At 39.8% G+C, this 21,735-nt stretch overlaps 1 protein-coding gene across 3 annotated transcripts; it reads right to left on the minus strand.

The window, feature by feature from the left end:
• Window positions 1–90: 90 nt before the first annotated feature.
• On the minus strand, window positions 91–20,923 carry dmrt1 (doublesex and mab-3 related transcription factor 1). 3 transcript variants are annotated; one of them, XM_049020431.1, is made up of 6 exons: window positions 20,808–20,923; window positions 20,473–20,691; window positions 19,561–19,744; window positions 17,656–17,813; window positions 12,760–12,904; window positions 91–1,530 (listed from the first exon to the last, which is right to left on the minus strand). In XM_049020431.1, exons 2-6 carry the CDS (start codon window positions 20,689–20,691, stop codon window positions 1,382–1,384), a joined length of 855 nt encoding a protein of 284 aa, XP_048876388.1. In that variant the 5' UTR covers window positions 20,808–20,923; the 3' UTR covers window positions 91–1,381. The 3 variants fall into 3 exon arrangements, with proteins under 3 accessions (XP_048876388.1, XP_048876387.1, XP_048876389.1); XM_049020430.1 differs by having other exon boundaries at window positions 20,804–20,912; XM_049020432.1 differs by lacking the exon at window positions 20,808–20,923 and adding an exon at window positions 20,784–20,801.
• Between the last annotated feature and the right edge of the window lie 812 nt (window positions 20,924–21,735).

Genomic DNA, 21,735 nt, shown 5'->3' on the forward strand with positions numbered 1-21,735 from the left:
TGGGCCTAAAACAAATTGATGTTTTAAAAGCACACAGCAAAGAGAATACAAGTTGTTTTCTTCCCCAGTTCATAAAAACATACAAAAACAACTGAATACATTTTTATTTTGACAAACTCTGCAGTTACAAAACACAGTTGAACATTAACATTAAACACTGCTTTATTTAAAACCAGTGAAACAAGACTTCTGGGATATTGAAAATTTGTTAATATATGTATTTTGTTAATTACCTGTGGTTTATGTAGCCAAAGCACACAAGAGCACACAACTGCATTAAAAATGTCCATAAAAACAGGTGCATTTACAACAAAAAAGTAAGAAAGCATGCATGTGATTATTTATGTAAAACTAAACTGAGTGAAGTTGCTACTCCTGTTATCATTGAACTGTATACTATCAGGGTTTGTCTTTCAATGACAATGCAAGCAGGATATTTTATGACAAGGTGTTTGCAAACATCTTAAACTAAATTATACTGCCAGAATGTAGCCTACCTTTTCACAAGTGAGGTGACCCTACTAAATCTGGCATGGCGAGCAAAGATATCCTTCTAAAATACAATTTACTTAGGATATATAGCTAATTACTTACTAGTCCGTATTTTCCAACATAGTTCATAATAAGAAGCGGACATATTAATTTGATCAGAAGTTGGAAATATTATACCATATTGAAGCAAAGTAAAACTGCCTTTGGAAACTATTTAAAGCTTTAGAAAACTATGTAATCAAAGGTTCAAGATAAAATGAACAACTTACCAATGCACTTTTGAAAAGTATTAAGAATTCTGATCCATAAGAGGAAAACAGTAAATGGATGAACATGAAGTTCAACACAAAAAAAACCTGAAAATGCCTTTGTTAATAAAATTCAGTTTGAATGATGCAGGAATAAACAAATCTCAGCAGGGTATGCAGTGTGCCACATACAAAACAAAACATTGCTTGTGACAATAGTACTGAAAGTCTGAATACATTTCAATTGGCACTGACCGCTGATGATTCTTTTGACTGCTGTACATGCTTTGGAAAAAAATCTTTTTTAGTCAACATTTACATAAATGTTACAAATAAGCGCTCCCTGAATTGACCTGGTTAGTATGTCAATGAAATAAAATGTTTTAGAAAGAACCATTATCAGCAGTGGTATTTTAAACTATGATTTGTAACTTTTATATAGCTGACTCAAAATACTCGTATTCTGTTCCTTCCCAAGCATAAAAAAGGTTTCATTAGATTAAGTAAATAGAAACAATAGTGTAACAATGTAACAAAAACTGAGAAACTCCTTAAGGAAAGTGCTATACTCAGGAACTGACAGTAGTAATTTTGATCAGGAAATAATTAGATTCCAGCACTTCTCTCCTTCTCTTGGTGCTTCATTCACCAGTCCCCTCAATGACTGAGTCCACAGCGAAGGCTCCTGACTCAGAACTGCTGTTGCACTCCTGTTTTGCCTCAGAAGTCACCAGGGAATTGATCGACAGGTAAGCTGGGCCAGAGTCATTGATGCTGCCATGGGGAAACACTGCAGTAACACAGGACATCAACACAGCCACATTCAGTGAACACATGCTGGATCTCAGCACTTCTGCAGACAATGATGGCTCACAAGGATAAATCATGCAACACTGATACCACAACATCTCCTAGCCCTCAAACTGATGATAAAAAACCAAGAACAATTTATATGCAAAACCTACTTATATTTTTATATTTTATAACCAATACCAGAATCAATTGTGGTTAAGACAAAGGGAAAAAAGAGACAAGCAGTTAGGTACTCGGAGGCATCAAATTTTGTAAATACTGGCAAATTACAGACAAATACATACTCACTCTCTCTCTCTCTTACACACACACAGACACAAACACACTGACTCATAACTTAACAACCTACCCGTTTACCCACAGCCTGGACTTATGACCAGCTCCCTGACCAGTTGGTACTGTATGCTGTAAGGGAATTATGGTTGTGGAAATGGAAGTGCGGCCTTTGTAATCTATTCTGTTTCTTCTGGTCTTTGATTTATTTGGGTTGGCAAAGGAAGGTTTTATATTGTTTGCAGCAATTGACCTGTATTTTGACATCCCACATCAGTTTACAATGACTTTATTTTGATACGTTGCCTTTAGTTTGATGCATATGCTTTGTATTGTGGGGCAGGGAACTTCCAGAACATGGGTGTGCGCAAGGTTAAAGTTTCCCTGTGTCATACTTTTCTTCAGATTTTGAAAGCAAAGTATTTGGTATTGTGCAAAATGATGCTAACAGTGATTCGCTGGATTGCAGTGATGCTAATTGGCGATACATGCCTATATATATATGTTAGCATATTATTCATTTGTAATACCATTGGCGACTAAAAGTAGCAGCTTGTTGTAATTTTGCTATGTTAGATAAAAGGTCTCCTAAGTCTCTTGTGTGTTTTGTTTATTAGTTTTACACATAGATTTTCACGTGTCACATACAGAGAAAAGACGTAACGTGAACAGTACACTGTTTAGTACAGTATACTGTACAGTTACTATATTATAAACATTTATAAATATACTGAAAATGCTTTAAATGGTGCAAAGTTGACATTAAAACAATATATAATGATGGCTGACACAAACCCACTGCTAGGACAGTACGCCTGAAATATCATTAAGGGGCGGCTCCTCGCTTATCGACCAATTTACTTAATAACCTAGTCATAGGAACGGAACTCGGTCATTAAGTGAGGAGTGTGTGCATGCGTTTGTATATGTATATATGTATATGTCTGTATGCATACAAATAATATTTAAATCTGGCCATCAAGAAAAAAGCAAAACAATACATAATATAATATTTAGACAAATTAAAAAGTTTAAATATACAGATAAATAAAAATGAAGCCTAGTAACCCTGGAAGTACAAAACCCATCCATCAATCCATTCAATTTCTTTAAGCACTTATTCAGTACAAGGTGGCAGTGAGCCTGGAGCCAATCCCGGACAGCACAGGATGCCAACATGTGCAAAACAATATAATGAAAACGCTGAACTTTAAAAATAAACATAAAAATGCATAGACTCCATTTGTGGTTTTAACAGAATCAATGAATGTTTGCTTAAGTTATTAACATTGTAATCAACAGAAAATGGCAAAATATCCACATTAGCCTAAATCAAACCAGTATAAAATTAATTCCAATATCTCGGCTTTCTCTGTAAAGTCCTGCCCCCCAATGACAGCACCAACCTCATCTGCGATAAAAAGGCAATATACATGCAATGCCGGGACAATCTTTCACATGTGAACATCGGGAGTTGTTTACTATGTTCACAAAGATTATTTTGTTATCTTTTAAACAAGCCATAAATTGGCTTGCTGCTGTTTTGTCGTTGTAACAGTCACCTAAGGCAGAGAAAGCTATTACAAAGCTGCTCAAAGCTGCATGAGCACCATGAACTCCATCACTGTGTCTGCTCTGCGTAAGTACCAAAACTTAATCTTGGTGGGAAATATACACAAAGAAATTCATTATAATTAATACAGATTAATTAGTATCAGTTACAACTACACCTCATACGTTTTGATATTTTTGGCTTTTAAGTTGCTCAGGGAATATATACATCAATATATTTAATTTAAAACTAATTTTGGAGGGACTATGTACCTTTACTGAAACAGGAAAAAGTACCAACAAAAAGATAACAGAATTTCATTCATATACAGTATCAGTCAAAAGTCGGGAAACACTGACTTATAATGCATTTGTCTCTATTTTAGCCATGTTATTCACCAGAAGTTTCTGTGTGTTGTAAATGGTAAATGGAGTGCATTTATATAGCGCCTTTCTACTCCTACGAGTACTCAAAGCGCTTTACATGTTATGCCTCACATTCACCCATCCACACACTCATTCACACCCCGGTGGCGGAGGCTGCCATGCAAGGTGCCAACCTGCTCACCGGGAGCAATTTGGGGTTCAGTGTCTTGCTCAAGGACACTTTGATGGGGTCAGGAGGACTAGGACTCGAACCTGCAACCCTCTAGTTGCTGGACGATATCGCTACCTCCTGCGCCACCATCTTCCCCTGATGTTTCCCCCCCGTGTTGTCTGCTGGTCTTCACTTGTCATCTGCAGCATTTGCAAAACTCCCAAAAGAATCCCACATCATTTCTTATGCCGACCACAAAATATATTAAAACAGCAATGGGGAGAGTCACAGCACTTAAGGGTTGACTGTATATGCAACAAGAGGGTGACATAAACAGTTTTATCCTTGAAAACCAATTATTCATTTGCAATTTTTAATGTTTAGAAGAGTTATGAATGCAAAAACTGAATGTGGAAATACGTGAACACCCAACGGACAGTATTCTCAATCCTTGGCAAAACATTTGTCATTTTTAAATCAGATTACCAAACAAAGCAAGAATCCTTAACACAACACCCCCACCCCCAAATAAGGCTATTCAACTGTAGGATCTTCTATCTTGGATTTGCATTAAAAACAAAGACATATACTATCAATTGTCTACCAAACACAAAAATTCATTTATTTATTATCATTTTATTTACAGATCATCAGATAATTATTTCAGGCTACCTTCACACTGCCATGCTGAAGTGACTCAAATCGGATTTTTTGCCTTAATGTGACACAGATCTGATCTTTTCAGGGCTGTGTGGATCTTTTCAAATCAGATTTGTGTCACTTTCATATGTGGTACTAAATCGGATACGTATCCGATTTGCGGCCATGCTCAGATCGGAATTCATGTGGCTTTTTGCTTATACGCATGCACTGATATCATCAGCCTGCACCAGCAGCGTGAGAAGGTAAAAATGGAGGAGAGCTGAGATAGCAGAAAAAGCAAGCCGCCTGACTTTTTTCTCCTTTTCGACCTGCTCATGTACAGCTGATTCACTGTTTGTCGTCCTCCAGAGCAAAGTGCGATACATGCGTGAGCTACTAACGCTTCCATTTTTAATGCCATGAGCCGTCCCACAGATATGACGTTTTTTGTTGTTGGTGATGCAGTTGACCCGTGTAAAAAATGTATCAATATGCACATGCGTGACGTTTCGGAGAACCGATGCATTCACATTACAGTCAGATACAGGTCACTTATAGTTATGAACGTGAACCGTCAAGATAGACCAATCCGATCTTAGTAAAAAATCGGAATTGAACAATGTGGCTGGCTATGTGAACGTAGCCTAAGTGACTCCTACAACAAAATAATTTCAACATGTCGACCGTCATATGAAGAAACACATGAAGATTGACATTAAACAAGCACCACACTTTTTCCACCAGAAATGTCTACAGACCGTATTTGCTTCAGTGTTCACTATTTCTTCCCAAAGTACTTTTCAGAGCAAGGTGGACCGTGTGCATCAGGGCAGCTCAGAGCTTTGTTGCCTGGGACTTTTAACTCTAATCAGGGTAACCCAGGACAAACAGGTTAGACAAAGCCAACTACCTACATTGGGAAACAGTGATATAGAACTACTGTGTCTGATTGCAGTGGTGATGAGAGCAATGATACAATGTATTTCCGCATGGAAGAACAGGACTACTGTAGCTTACCAAGAAAACTTTATGGGTGCATATTACACAAAGAGATCAGAGCGTATTTGGAACTGCCAATATTACCATGCTGGAAAAGGAAATCTGAAGATACAAAGAAAGATTCACAAGATAAAAACGACCCTGCTTGGGGCAGATTGTGATAGAGACTGTGAATTTATGCTCAAGCTCTAACTAAAGTGGAAAAGGAACGAGGTTATCCAAATCCCAAATAATTACTGGACATCAGAAACCAATTTAAGAGATGGTGGATGTAACTGACAAAGAGTCAGAGGAATTGTAGAGTGATTTCAAAGAATCTAAGAAAAAAACTGGTGAATAGGAAGAATCAAAGAGTTGAATAAATGAAGACCACATTTAAACTAGTTGGATGTAATGCCAGTTCAGAGCAGGGTGTACACACACACACACACACACACACGTACACACATGTTTATAATTATATCTTTGTGGGGACTCTCCAACGTCAAAATAACAGGCTTGTATTACACTGTGGGGGACACTTGGTCACTTGGTGTAATATAAACATAATCCACAGACACACACAAAACGAAAATGAACAGGCAAATGCCCAAAGCTGGAATTGTGTGGCAAAGGTATTACCTATACCACCCTAATATTTATAAATTTTAATGAAATTTCAAACATGGATAAACAGATGCCAAATGATTGATTGGCTGAACTATCTGACATGAGAAATTGTTGCATTTATTTGCATTGTTTAATAGAGATAACTATCTGAAGGCATATGGTCAAATGAACAGTTGATTATTTTTGTCTCAAATGGTTTACATGAACATGAGATACATAAAGAGCTAACCCTGCTAGTCACCTGTCCCCCTTGGTGTCTACTATTGATGCAATTAGGAAGCAACAGATTTAAGTCACTTACCTCCCCATTAATTTCCTGATTGGTTTCCGCCTCAGGATTCAGCCAGCTTGCAGTTTGTCACTGCAATCACTCACAATGGGAGCAATCGTTAAAACTAATGCTTGTGCAACTAAATGCGTGATCATTCCACCATACTCCTTGTACGGCAATAACCTCTAGGCTTTCAAGTAAGCTGCTGCTTGTTAATTGCGCTGTACTCATCATGCCAGAATCATGGATGCAATTAATGGGGTGAACAGAAAGACATGTACACGTGAAGAGTTTTCTATAGATTTAGAGAACACTGTACTGCAAATTGAGTAAAACAAAGCAGCCTTTGTGGTTCACAGTTTTATGATATGCTGCAATATCAATGGATGAAATGAGTTGTGCTCCTGTTTTCTTGACTCTTCAAGGCCCAACAAAACTGATGTAAGTTAAAATATCCATAAATGTAAAACTAAGTATTTTATTGAAAAGCACTACTTTTTATAAACAGCAATATGTGCAATGTAATTAACTACCAGTGGTCTGTTTTGTACTGAAGACCATACCACAGTCTGGGGAGGGGGGTCAGAGGGCAGAAGGCAGAGGGGGAGTTTCTGTCATGAGCCCCTGTAGGCTGGCTGCCTGGAGACAGCCGCTGAGAGCACCGAGGTTCACCTAAACAATGGTCTGATGATCATTAGGGCAGTAGAGAAGCTTAATGATGTGGAAAACTGTCAAAAAACAGGGGATGGTCCTTCCAACAGACACAGATGCATCAGAGTCAATACTGCTGGAAGAAAGTCATGCACCCCCAGCATTAAAAGGGTTTAACACAGTCACAGTCAAGTCGTCCCGAAGACCAACAAAGACAAAAAAGAGTAGCCTAACCCCTATCATTTTAACTGAGCGACTTCTGCACTGTACTGTGTCTGCATCTGTTTTCGACAGGATCTTGTCTACCTGCAGGAGTGGATTGCTTAAATTCCCATAATCACTCCTTTAAGAAATGTACCCGCTGGTGTGTGATCACTGACAGAGGTAATTGCGGTGGGGTCAGAGGCTAATTAAAACATAATGACCTCTAACCCTGCACTGTTAACTAATCTGTCCTGAATGAACATGTCATTGGGAAGTGTCGCATGCCACTGTTAAATCACTATATCTGGTAATAATCCCATCAACCCTCAATGCTCACTGAACCCCAAATGATCACTGCTCAAGGTTTAGGTCTTCCATCTGATCTGTCGAAACATCCTAGAGATTAACTGGCAATCGATGAGCGGAGGGAATTATTTACGCTAAGGAATGACAAGCGTAAACAAGCTGCATGTACCAATTCAGGAGTTTAGTGATGCTGAATTTTTTTTCTCCAAACAAAAAAACAATTAACAACTGCAGAGCAATCACAAATATTATGCAGCTAGATGGAATGTGTACCTCACTACAAATGAAGCCATGAGATTCTTATCATTTGAAGATGGGGACATAAAACAAGGCCCATTCACTGTCTGTTTGCTCTTTCTATAGCCTAAGGCAACTGTTAATGGAGATGCTGTACATCACATTAAATAAGTACAAGAGTGTGTAGCAGGCAATTAAAGTCATGTTTTAGCAATCCATAGCTGTGTAGCAGGGTGCTTATTGCTAGTCATGGGGATTGTGAGAGGTCGACCTGGACGTGTTTGCCTGAGGCTGAACAGACATCCTAAGCATTCTGAGACATTAATCAACAATTAGTCTTTGTGGATGAGGCCAAGTAGCAGAAAAGATGGTCTGTTCCCTATAGTAAGGACAAATCATATATACATCGATGCTCTTCATTTTACAATGTTTCAACTTACGATATTATGTGATAGTGATTCAGTAGTAATCAAACTTCCTGTTCCTGGGTTAGCTACAGTATATGCCATATGATTCTTCCTACTGATGCTGGCCAATGGCAGCATCCACTCAGCCACGCTTCCAGTCTTTGAAACAATCGTCAGCATTAATATCTCATAAAGAGCTTAAAAATGGTGTTGTTTTTGTGTTTAACAAAATGTTAGAATTCGGTGACAGTAGTTGAATATTGATCATATATTCATATTTAAGTTAAAAATATTTTCAACTTATGATGGGTTCTTTGGAACGTATCACCAATTGAAGAGTATCAGTATATGGAACATAGCTAAAGATAACAGCAAAATTACAAAGGGCTAATCATATGGCAATTCCACGATAAATCCCTCACTGTTGATATACCAGGCTGTGGTATATCACAGAACAAAGTTAACCGAGGGAAAGCCATACAGTCCTATTTCAGGAAAAAAAAACTTTCTCCCAACAAAGGAAGCAAAACTAACAATGGGCAAATGCTGCTGCTCGTATAACACTGAAATTTCTACATAACTCAACAAGGGCACCTCATCCAGGATGCCGGGGCCTCAATCGGCAGCGTGCGGTGTGCGAGGCGGCAGGTGAAATATGACCGCGTCAACCGCCTCAGGGGATTTACAGTGGCCCGCCGCCGACGAGCATCCCGCAGTAAACACAGCGCAGGGGCGTATTTCACAGAGAGCTGGTTTTTATGAAGAACACTTCAAGCCTACGCCATTCTGCCAGCGTGACGGATGGGGAAAGACGCATGACGAGCTCCATCATTGTTTATAAATCCTAACTGTTCCCGCTCACTAACTCAAGAGGCAATTTTCGGCAGGGCCAGCAGAAGGACGGCCCGGCACTTCTGAAGGTTATTTCGCTCCGTATTTGGTAAGGGATGGATATGAGCTTCTTCTGGACCTCACTGGAGCTATTTCTGTCAAGGTCACCATCTCTAACAATTGGTTTCACTAGAGGGGTCAGTATTTCCTAACTGTAAGAATAACCAAACTGTTTTCCCCCAAAACAAAGAATTATCTTGATTTAGATGTAAAGGATTTGCTGAATCGAATCATATACCTCAACGTGGGTTACCTTTCAGCTCTTCATGTCACATTTTAATTAACTATTGGCTTTGTGGAAAATTTACAGCCTCACAGTGAAACAATGAAGTGTCTCTGAATTATTTAAGATTAGTTTTTTATTAATAGTCTTTTTTTTCTTTGACTTAAAGGTGATGTATTTTTATGACTAGTTAATCAGTACATAATGTGTAAATCTTACAGTGTCATTTTTTCCCCACTTTTATCTACGTGCCTTTGAGGATTAATGGTTATCGATAACCTGAAATTCCTAAAACTCTCTCCTTTGTGCAAAGCCATAACAGCTTAAAAAGGCATTTCCTATAGCTTCCCTGCATTCTTGGCCCCACTTCTTCCAAAGCTGAAAAATCCCGTTTCTTAGCATCAATCTCTTCTCCTGTTCTAGCAGGCCAGATTTGCTTTACGATTGCTGGACTTTCACATATTTCTACAGGATGTGTGTCCTTGTCTGTATGCTAAAAGGGACCACATATTCCAGCCCGAACCTCAACTCTCTACAGCATGACACAGTGAGTACAGTAAAGAAAGCAAATGTAAAACCCAGCAAAACAATCAATACAGTGCTTCTAATGTAATTTTAGCTGAACCATAAAGAAAAGAAATTTTAATTAAATCCTCAAGAATAAAACATCAATAAAACACATGGGTTCATCTGCACACAGATGGAATCTCCCTCTGGTAGTTTTCACCTATTCTCCCAGTGCCTTAGAGACATCACCAAAAGGGGAAGTGTGATTGTGGTACACGACACATGATCTACAAGAGCAAGATCAACATGAACACATCAATCCCAGTACACAACAATATGCCCGGAACGGCCAGCGAAATGGAGCGAACGCCATTCCCAGGACATCATTCCATGCATACAGCTATATGGAACATTGCTCAGAGCCACAGATAATCTACTACATTTGTGCAGAAGTACCAAAGCAGTTGATCTAACGCAGCAGGGTTAGCTAATCTCTGATAGTGACGGGCGGAGCAGTCGTACAAGGTCACCGCTCACCCAATAACCACCAGATATTTGTGTCAGCGTGTATTCAGACCATGAATCATTCAAACCGAGCTGTGGAGTGACACATCCGTACGTCTTCACACCATTTCTACCTGACATGTCTGTCTTTCTGGAATAAGTAAGAGTATTACTGTGTTTTTTTTTCTGGTGTAATGTACTGTAACTGGGGAGGAAGGAAATCTTAAATATAAATCTTCAGTCTGCATCACTGTTGGTGTGTCCCTACATGTAGGTGGCCATCATGCACAAGGACACATACAGCTCAATATATTGAAAATCAAAATCTAAAGAAAATGAATTGCCAAGATATTAGCTCCAGGTCTGACTTTTAAACAGACGTTTCTTCACCTCTAAGAATATTTTCTACGTGTTCCCAAATGACATTAAAAATGGCTAGTTCCGGTCACCCTCGCTAACTGGTTAACACATCACTCGAGCTAGAGAAACCCACTACAGCTGAACCACAGCACAAATAACAATTTCACGCAAAAAATAAAGCAAAATGCAACTAGGTTACCTTAAAATGGCACACAGCTCCATTTACATGAACACTTCATCCATACCACCCTGGTAAGAAAACGAACTGGTGCAAATTTATAGGGAAGGAAAACTGCCTACATGAATTAAAATTGGCAAGTTAACTACTGAGCTACCAGAAGCTGAATTCTGAAAAACCTACACTGAGGTTCCTGTAAATGCCCCACCTGATTTAGATGACCACTGATGGAGTTCAATAAAATGAAAACTACTCATTCATTCTTACACTACTAACTTGAAAAAATAAACCTGTTAGTATCTAATGACTGAAACTACTTTTACGGACAGGAAGTCTGAATAGTTGCTTCAGCCTGCTTTAGCTACCTTGACTCGAAAATTTCTATTAAATAAAAGTAAATAATAAAGTTTCCTAGCTTTTTTGCAAAGAAATATATCTTTTTCCAACATATCTATATGGAAACATATCCAATAAACACATGAGACTTTAATCATATGAGACATAATATCTACTATAATGCTGTTCAAGATAAGCGACTGGAAGGCTAATGGATGAGTATAGTAACTGTGGGACTGTTGCTCCTTGAATGTAAAAGGTATGCATTTTAAGTAACATATAAAATAGCTTGCAGCACTACTCATAAAAAGAACAGCAGAACATGAACAGTATTGCAAAGTGTAACTATGTAAGGTGTCAGTATCCACAAATGCACAGTGAGGAATCATGTTTAGCTAAGAAGTATAAAACCCTCAGTAATTTAGTAGTACATCATTTTATTAAATTGTGGCTAATAAAAAGTTTTACTATGCTTATCAGGAAAGATAGTAAAAAAGATTATTAATCAATTCATCCGTTTAATTCTGCTTTTGGCGACCAGCAGCAAACAAGTTATTGTTGTAATTGAGCTAAAGATCATTATGTTAACACTGACATTTCATTTAATTAACATTTTAATTAACAACAATTTAAACTAACATTTTGCCATGTTATTTCACTTAAAGATTCGCTTTTTTACCAGGTTCTTGACAAATGTCATGGTTAATCCTTATCTGAAACTTTCACCTGCAAGTCCTCCCTTAAAAACAAGTGTACTGCTTTGTTTAAATGACCTTAAAGTCACTTGATGGATTTAGGTTTGAGCTTGACAGGTTACCAGAAACATAATTTCTGTGAAAAAATAGTGTAGTTTGCATAGCCCACCCAAGTTTGACTTTAGTTATACTAATTATTGTCCTTTATTTATGCAGTAGGACACCCACAGCAAACCTGTGCTCATAAAAACAAATCTTGTATTGGCTTGTGAGCTTCAACTAGACTAGCTGGTCACAAATGGGACCACCCAGTCCACCAGTGTTTTCCTTTCCTGTAATGGTGCATGACCGGCCCATCTTGACTTGGGGAAAGGGACCCACATAGGAAGACGACAGGCATCGTCAAGGTAACCGCATAAACAACCACCGGCACGTTAAAGGACCCATGACTGCTCTCCCACCTAGCAAGGGTGCTCATGTGTCCCCGGCAGTTTGAATATCAATGCTAAAATGTCCAAATATTTGAATTCCTCTGTCCTATTAAAGCTCTACAACTTTGTCCAGGATAAGCGATTCAAGGATGGATGGACAGGCATCCAGTTAAAACCAAGCAGCAGAATAACGGTAGCCAAATCAATAACAAATTACTCACCACAACTTTACTTCCAAACAAAAGGTGTTAATGAAAAGGGGAAAAAAATGTCCTACTCCCTGGTTTTGTAGCACTGCACATATTGTGTGGATTTCCCACACTCTCAGCGGAAATGTAATAGAACTTTCTGGGTGAGCGAGGCAGCGCGGGGGGGGAGCCGCTCGATACTCACTGGGCGTCTCCTCCAGGGTGAAGATGGGGGGCACACAGGCAGGCGTTCCTAGGCCCTGGCTCAGGTAGGAGGCTGCCGAGTAATAGGAGTGCATGCGATACTGCGGGGACACGCTGTGGCCGGACAGGCGGCCGTCAGCAGGCACCTACAGGGAAGCACAAAGCCCAGCAGGAACACTCACAATATGAAACGGCAAAACTGCTTCAATCCAGAATCCTGCCCAGTACAGCAACCACTCCATCATCATCCTCTTCTTCTCATTTCTGTGAAACTTAACAGAACATACATTCCGCTGACACAGGTTCAACAGTACATATATTAAGATGACTGAGAAGAAAACCATTAAATTAAAATGTAATTAGCCGCAAGGTACTAAAATAAGCATTGTAAACAGAAGAGCACGCACGTATAAAATTGGCTACCATTACTGTTATTACACACTGCAAACAAAATGTAACATTTACCAGCAGCACAAACAAATTCTCATCATGGCTTTACCACAGGTTTGGGCTGCATTACTGTAATATGGAACACAGTGGTATTTTTAAACCTTTGCTCTCCCCCGCTCGTGACTTTTATCGTAGGGGACCCACCACAGAATAGTGAAAATATCACCCAAGCCTTCTTTACGATTTATTGTGTTAAGACTTAATGTTAAGATCTCTGCCATGACTATACGTCGTTCTGATTACACATGTGGTCAGACCAAAAACAAAATCCTCAAGTTTTAGGCAATTGCCTGTTTGGGTAAACTTCCAAGAAGTAGCTAATTCAGAAATAAACAGTAGAACACAATATTGGCAAGTTGTATTCAATCTCTGCAGAGCCTTGAAAATAACTCATTTGCTCTGTTGTGGGTGGCTGATAGGGTTTTCAATTTTGTTTTTATAGAATTTGATTTCTGTCAGCCAGTAATATGTCACCATTTATAGTACACACCATCAATTTCCTACCTGACAGCTTAATAAATGGTTATTTAAACATTACTGGCTTCTAGCATTACTCATGGGCAATATAGCAGAAGCCAAAGTGGACTTTAAATATTTTCAAGTAATAACAGCTACCACCAGATTAGGATCAAATACAAACAGAATAAAGTTAAAAAGAAAACTTTGCAGAAATGTCTCCAGCTGGCCAATATTTTGAAATCTTTATGGACACAGAAATTGTACAACTTTTTGTTCGAACTGCGTTCGTTCACCTTGCAAATGATTTGCTCAGCTTCTACTAAGAGACTATCCCAACATCTCCCTGACTGCCAAACTCAATCTCCTTGATCAGTGCATACCATCGTTATTAATGTGCTGCTTTGCTTTACCTACCCCAAAGGCTCTTATCTGGCACCATCGGATGTCTGGATTATGTACACTGCCCTTATATTTTCATTTTCTACCTGCATTGCAGCAGAGACCTCTTCATGTACTGGGAGGTAGGAGATGTGAGAGTAGATAAAAACATTTTTACCCGGGATACATGCAGATTGGTCCCTGATTCCTATTCCTACTGTTCCCCCAAATACTCAGGCCGCCATGATCCACGTGCTTCATGTTTCCACTGTCAGGACCGATGTTTCACGCACAGGGATGAACAGGACCTCGATTTCACAGCACTATCAGGTTCCGTCTTTGAAGTTTACTAGCTGCCCTAAAGGGGATCCTGGTTTCTGGTGGAAACAGAATGATCTTTGTTTTTTTTTTCCCCAAGTGCACTTTGCTACAAGTTTGGACAAACTGAAAATTACAGTGGAGCATTACACTATAAATTACAGGAGGATTTCATTAATCTTGCAACATTTAAAAATGGTCTTTAGTCCAGACATCACTGCCTAGACAATAGACTTTTCACTGATATATGACAGATCAATAAAGTAATAAATCACAACCTTTGAAAAATACCTAAGAGAACACAAACACCGGTCCTATCTTGTATAGTTCAGCAGTTATTGCTATGATGCTGCAACGAACAGAAATATTCTGTGAAAAAGTCTGATGATAGTCGTGCATGCTGTATTTAAATGATATAAATAATATGAACTATAAATCTATATGGCAAACAAATTCCAGCGAATGAAACCTTCAAATAGGTCTTTGATCTTGTGAAGATTTCAACCACTCAGATTTTCCAGATATAATTGTTTCTTTGTGACCTCTTCATTAGGATGTTAAATTATTCAGTTAGTCAATTAATAAAAATACAGCTCATGCAACAGCTTAATGTATCAGTTGCATCATTTTAAATGCATTAATTGGTGAACAATAAATACATAGATTTTTCTTTAATGTTCAAAGTTCAAAGCAAGTTGCAGGTTTTTTTTTCCTTGTGCCTGCCTATATGGTCTTTGTTCCTTTGTTTTTAATCATGTTTCTATATTTTAGCTCCAAACATCTGATTGTGGGAGTGACAGCTAAAATGCCCTCTTTTATTCCTCCTACAGCAGCCCTGTGGACAGCTGTCTACAGTTACAAAGTGCCCAAGATGTCAGACTGAAAAAGCAAGAAACAACAGACAATACTGTTGCACAAAACAATACTATTATTGTTATACGATATAAAACAGCTCTATAGACAAAAGCTTGACTTGAAGGTGAGATTGAAATATCTACTATGAACTACTCAATCTATGTCTTGTCGAAGATTTTGAAAATCACACTTTTTGAAGAGAAAGTGTCTATATACAAAAGATTTCATTGCTATTATTAAACAACACACTGAAGTATTTCCACATAACACATTAGCAACTGATCATCAGCATCTCTGCAACATAACTGCTTCGCACAGATGTGCATCGATACTTCTCCGTAAAGCCAGAGTTTGTTCTGCTTGGCCATAAATCTCATTTGTCATTGCCTCAGTGGTGCATTCAAACTCATAATATCAATCTCCCCGGCACACACCATGTAATGTGCTCCTATAAGCGTTATGATACGATAAAACACTCACATTGGCTTTCTGAATAAATATACATTTAAAAGGTATCACACATGGGCTCCCTGACAAAACAAGACCGTCTTAACATCAATCAATGTAATGAATTTGCAATAAATTAAGTATCCCATATTCCCTAAGTACAGAATTTTCAGCTAGCTACCTTATATACATTCAGCCTCTATATGGACAAAATAAAAGCATAGTAAAGTGGAAAGTATCATTAAATATGAATATAGTATTAAGGCAGAAAGAGACAGTCAGTGTTTACCGACTGAAGAGGAGGCCAAATCTTTATATTCAGAGTGTAACAGGTTACAAAATACAAAAAGCATCATTGTAATTATACATTTGGTAATGAAATAACTGCACTGTGTGCAAAATTTCATTTGGGGAGGGTGGTTCCGGTATCAGTTATGTGTGTTATCGCTGGGAGAGAACAACTCTTCACATGTGACCAAGAGAACTGAACTTAGACAATGCACAAATAATGAAAACATTTTAATTGGAAAATGGCGGGATAATTAATGAAGAAGTATAATTGCTTTTTGGCCCTGTTTGGTGCTAGTATTTAAGACAGAGAGTAGGGTAACGGTGGTGACAAAGCGGGTTTGGACGCTGTGCTTGTGATCAGGAGGTCACAGGTGCATATCCCAGTCTCAGCAGGGTTATTTCCTTTTGGGCCTTTAGCAAGGCCTTTAACCCCCAGTTGTTCCAGGAACTTTATGATTTTCCAAAAAAAAAGTTGAATAAAAACGTCTGTTAGATAAATAATAACAGGAAGACACAGAGGAGCTCTTTAGTGACCCTACAGCGACTTTGGCCATCATTAATATGGGCTAATAGCCCCAGTAGGATAAGGGTAAGGAACTCCCTGTGGCAGAATTAGTTGCAGTTCCGGCCAAGAAGAATGGGGAAATGTAAACACGGTGTAGGCGGGTAGCACAGCATGACGGCAGCGCACCTTCCTGCTGTGCTCGGGCAGTCAGTCGGAACGATGGTACAACCACTATCGCGGGTGCACTGGAGCTGCTGGAGGGGAGACGGAGGCCAACCCTGCCGTGGGTCTGCCAACACAAACACAGGGAGCCGGCGGACTGACAGGAACCACCATCAACAATCGGCCTGTGCAGTGGGTGGATCGGCACTTCGCCACATTAGCCCGGCATCGACCCGTGTGTGTATGTGTGCGTGTGTATATGACCGACCACTCTTAATGTGTAGGGTGAAGGGAAGGGGGAAGCCCTTTGCAAGTACCAGCTTGTTCTAGAGAAGCAGACATCGGACACTAAGCCTCTCCACACTCCAGTCGTCGTCTACCCTTATTTCTGATTCACGCTGCACATGCTTGAGGAACATAGAGGGGCACTATTCCCAGCACTAAGCAGTGACCTTTATCCCGCACCGGTCAATCCAGCAACCTGTATTTTAACGGCAGACAGGTACCAAGCTCCTTCCCTCATTCAGGACAACAGACAGGACAACAAACTGCATGCGAGAGGGAAAGACTTAAGCCATAAATAAAGTTTTGAGTCATTTAACTTGTTTGGACCCATTTATTTTTAATTACCGCCTACCCCTGTGGGCTGCTTTTGGAAACCTCTATAAAGATTCATGGCCCTAGTTACAAGACAGCCCCTTTTACACTGTACAGCCACGCCGGAACAGTGTGCTGTTCTGTTTGAGAGACTTGGATATAATGTCATTAAATGTAATTTCTCCCCTCAGGTCAGATTGTTTGCAAGATAAGAATCCTCCATTGTTTTCTCGGATAACAACATGTGTAATAATGAGACTCATCTGTGCCTCTTCATTGTAATACCAGCAGCCGCCAGGACGATGAAGTCCAGGGGAAAGTGGTAGCACTAAAGCAATCAAAAGCTAGTTTTATGTGCTTGCATAGAACATTGAATTCCTGCATGACAGCCATTCAGGCTCGGGATCAATAAAGACAAAGAGCTGATCTAGGCACCTGGTACTGCTGGTAGTTGTACAGATTGCTGTAGTAAGTTGGGTAGCGGGAGGGCTGATAGAAGTTGTAGTATGAGGCGTCTACCACAAGGTCAGATGTACCCTCAGAGTGCCCCCTGCTGGTGGATGTAGGGCTGGACACCAGAGTGGAACGACTCCCTGGAACAAAAAACAGTATAAATAAACTCCTCCCATCTCCACGGAGGAACCTTATGCAGTCCTGCTATTAATGGTGCACAGTTAAAAATGTGAGGTCTTCCCTATTCAGAACTGTGACCTTTTGACTTGTGTTTTGAAGAATAACTTGCGCAGTTACACACTACAAAGAACAGAGAGTTTCACTGCAAACTGCCCGCTATAAGATACACATTTCTTCTCTTATCTCAAATTTTAAAAAATGCATAGTTTACTGCCATCTGGAGAACACTGGGACAAATATTTAAGAAAAAACATATCCCAACTTTAACAAAACACAGTTTAATACCAATGTTTTTATTTTTCACTCACCAGACTGCTATTCTTTTAATGCATTGTTTTAATGGAAAAACTGTAATTGTAAAGTATTAAATAATCAAATCAATTCTCAACCATAACTATTAATTTTCCATAAATATATGCACAGAATATCAGAAACAAATTTTCAACTTATAAACAAATTGGACCTAAAAACAAACCGAATTAACTTAAAAAAACATGCCAGAATGGCAGAACTACAGGTGCTCACACGCTTTCTCATGTGTCACCTACCGGATATCTAAGGGAGGTGCTGTGATCCTGTTAGAATGGACCCGGTTAAAATGAGACAAACTTTAAATACAAAAAAGAGGCATTATTTTCTCGTTTGACGCCATTGTTTATACGCCTAACCTCCCATTCACAGTTATCTGTTCTGATCCATTTTTTAATAAAATGAAACGGCTGCCCCGTACTGAGGTCTTGGGACCTTGGTAGCAGAAAACCAATCAGTGCCTAACTCCTTTTGTACCACTCTGTCACCAGAGGCGGTCATCAGTGGAGCGGGGCAACCTTGACCTAGCTGGTATTCTACTCCTGAGTGCACTATCGGAACAGTGAGAACAGAGTGTTTTTCCCACCGCTGCGCGGAGTGATCAAGACGTGGCCGAACTTGGCAGCACGCAATCGGTGCCCAGCAGATGTGCCAGCACCTCCATAATGCATTGTTGTGTAAAGAGCAGCGCTCTTCCCACAGCCCTGCTGAATGGTCACTTCCGTGAGGGCTGCCATGCTAATAACTGCTAAACAGAGCAGTTCAGGGGTGCGGATTATATAGCTGTCTTAGTCTTATATTGAGTCCCACGGAGGGTTATAACAGTAAGAGATGTCTGTATTACACTTTATACTAACTTCAAATCTGCGTTATTACATTCTGGCTTAATAGTGGTTCTGCTGGTAGAAGGCTGCTTGCAGGTTCTGAAGTCTCATAAAGCAATGAAAAAGTCCTTCATTAATGAGAAACAGGGAATATATATATATATATATAGATATATATATAAATTCACAAATGCACACCCATAAATTGAGAAATAAGTGAAGTAAAAAATTGTACTCTGCTCCTTTAACCTTTTCCAGAGCTGTATATCACAAGAACCCACATACCTATTTTATGATTAAATTTCACAACACCCAAATTATTCATCTGTATATTTTCATTATTTAAAAAATATCTGTTTTTCAGTCACAGCGTTGTTTAACCTTTCTAAGCATATCATTTTCTTTTCTTGCATTACTTTACAATTTGAATGCTAAAAGTTCTAAAATACAAGAACCTTTTGTTTAAAATATGAACGAGGTTTTAGGCTACTCTGGAAAATGTGAACTACCGAACTGGCCCCTTTGGAGGACAGTTAGCCGAGTCCTGCATGTGGGACACTGGTCTGGGTGTTACCTGCGGCAGAGGGGGATGTGGCAGTGCTGGTTGTGGATGCCGGTGGGGACTTCTCCCCCACAGAGAAGAAGCAGGCCCTGTCCCTGGTCGCCTCGTCCTTAACCACAAGCTCAGTACCAGACAGATGAATCGGACTGCAAATGCCCATCTCCTCCTCCTGCGCCTGCTGCCTTCGAAGAGCCACCTAGAGCCAGTAAGTAACAAGACCATACACAAATGATCCTGTGTCATGTGCTGAATTCATATAATTTCTGGGTAACCTGCACTTCAAGCTAAGGACCAACAAATGAGGAGCCTATGCTTTAAAGAATAGGGCAGGCACAGGGCAGAGGTATACCCTTCACAGGATGCCATTGCATCACAGGGCACAGGCACGAAGGGCAACTATATACCAATGAATGTATAGTGAAATGCTGGATGACTTACCTAAAAATAATAAACTAAGGAGCCAAATGTGTTTTACTGTGAAATACAAACTAGGTCTTTGAAAATTTCAGTATATATAGACCAGCTACCTTGCATGTATGTGTGATTGGCAGAAGGATGCAACAGAAGCAGGCAACAAAATAAAGTAAAATATGTACTGGTAACAACAATTACATACATGTGAGAAAACGTGTCCTCTTAATACATAGTATCCAACACCAGTCTTGAAAAGTAAACAAATATAACTAGGCCTGCTGTTAAGCTAAACAGTTATATTTAAAACTATTAAGAGTAAAGGAATCTGTACTTCGCGGGCAGCAGACGATACAGGAGACTATAAAGCAATTATGTGCCTGTCTTATATGCATTTAGCTAATGGCCTATAGCCGACAAAGAAAACCCATAAAAACCTACCTTAATCATGCTATTTATTGCAAAGTAAAGTGCCGGTACGCGCCTTTGGTAAAAGGCGATCACATACTGTACCTGGGCCGCCATCACCCGTTGGCGTTCCGAGATCAGTTTGCACTTCTGACACTGGCAGTCTTTCCAGTTGCAAAAACGCTTGTGCCCCTTCAAAGGCGACACGAAGCCGTGGTTCCTGCATCTGGAGCACTTAGGCATTCGCGGCAGCTTCCTGCCAGTCGGTGGCGACAGGGACCTGGCACATTCCATGTGATGCTTCGTCTGGTCGTCGTCGCTCATCTGAAAGTAAGGGGGACAAAAATATGATTTTGTAGGGGTTCGACACTAAAATCTTCCAAACACCAAATAATCAAGAAGTTATGCAAGTGTACATGTGAGAAGTCTACGGTACCCACAGCCTTGTCCGGGAGGTCAAGTGACTGGCTGAGACTTTATACGGAAGCAACGTCGTGTCCTTTGCAATGCAACAAGCTTGCATTCTGCCGCGCGAGCTCCGGCCCAGTAAGCGCGCGCTTTGGCGCGTTCCGGGGGCACGTAGCGGTCCGGCAGGGGAGCCGCCCCGGCACATCCTCCCTCCTCGGGGGCCGCTCGGCGGGGTCTTTGTGTATCTCGCGTCGTGGTCACGGGTTTTGCCAGTTTATCCTTACCAAACAGACCAGTCTGTCTGCTATGGAATAGCAGACATTCCGCACCGTGGCCATGGCTCTTGCCAGTTTAACCTTACTAAACGCGTCACTCAGGTTAACCAAAAAAATTAATAAAAAAATACACAGCAAGTAGGATCGTGTAGGCCCTTGCCAAATATACCCAAACCATCACCAGTAGCCCAAATCAGACATTTTACATGCAGCCCGTAGGCCTGCTAACCTGGTGGCGGTAAGTCAAGTGTAAAACGATAAATGAGATTAAAACAGGGCAGTTGACGGTAAAATGACAAAAAAATATGTCTGATTAATATTTTGTTGAAGCCGTGGTTTTATTGGCCTTGGTAGGCTAATGGCATTGAATAAGGTCGGCTACAAATTTACATTGTAAATGCAAAACATATACAAGCACAGATTTGGATTTGATTCTTCTCAATGTTTCTCATTATATAAAGACAATATGGGGACTTCATTTAATTTCAATTACGGTTTACCTGCGAGTTTCATCGGGAAACGTGGTCGAAAGATGAAAAAAATTACACAAGTACGTTAATGTATGTTTTTTACAACGAAATATGGAGATAACATATATAAATATAATACGATATAGCAAGAAAAACAATCAAAGTTCAGATGCATGTATAGCTATAATTTCATATTATAAATACGCTTAAATTTT

This window comes from Brienomyrus brachyistius, chromosome 7 (assembly GCF_023856365.1).
Source record: "Brienomyrus brachyistius isolate T26 chromosome 7, BBRACH_0.4, whole genome shotgun sequence".
NCBI classification, from domain to species: domain Eukaryota; kingdom Metazoa; phylum Chordata; class Actinopteri; order Osteoglossiformes; family Mormyridae; genus Brienomyrus; species Brienomyrus brachyistius.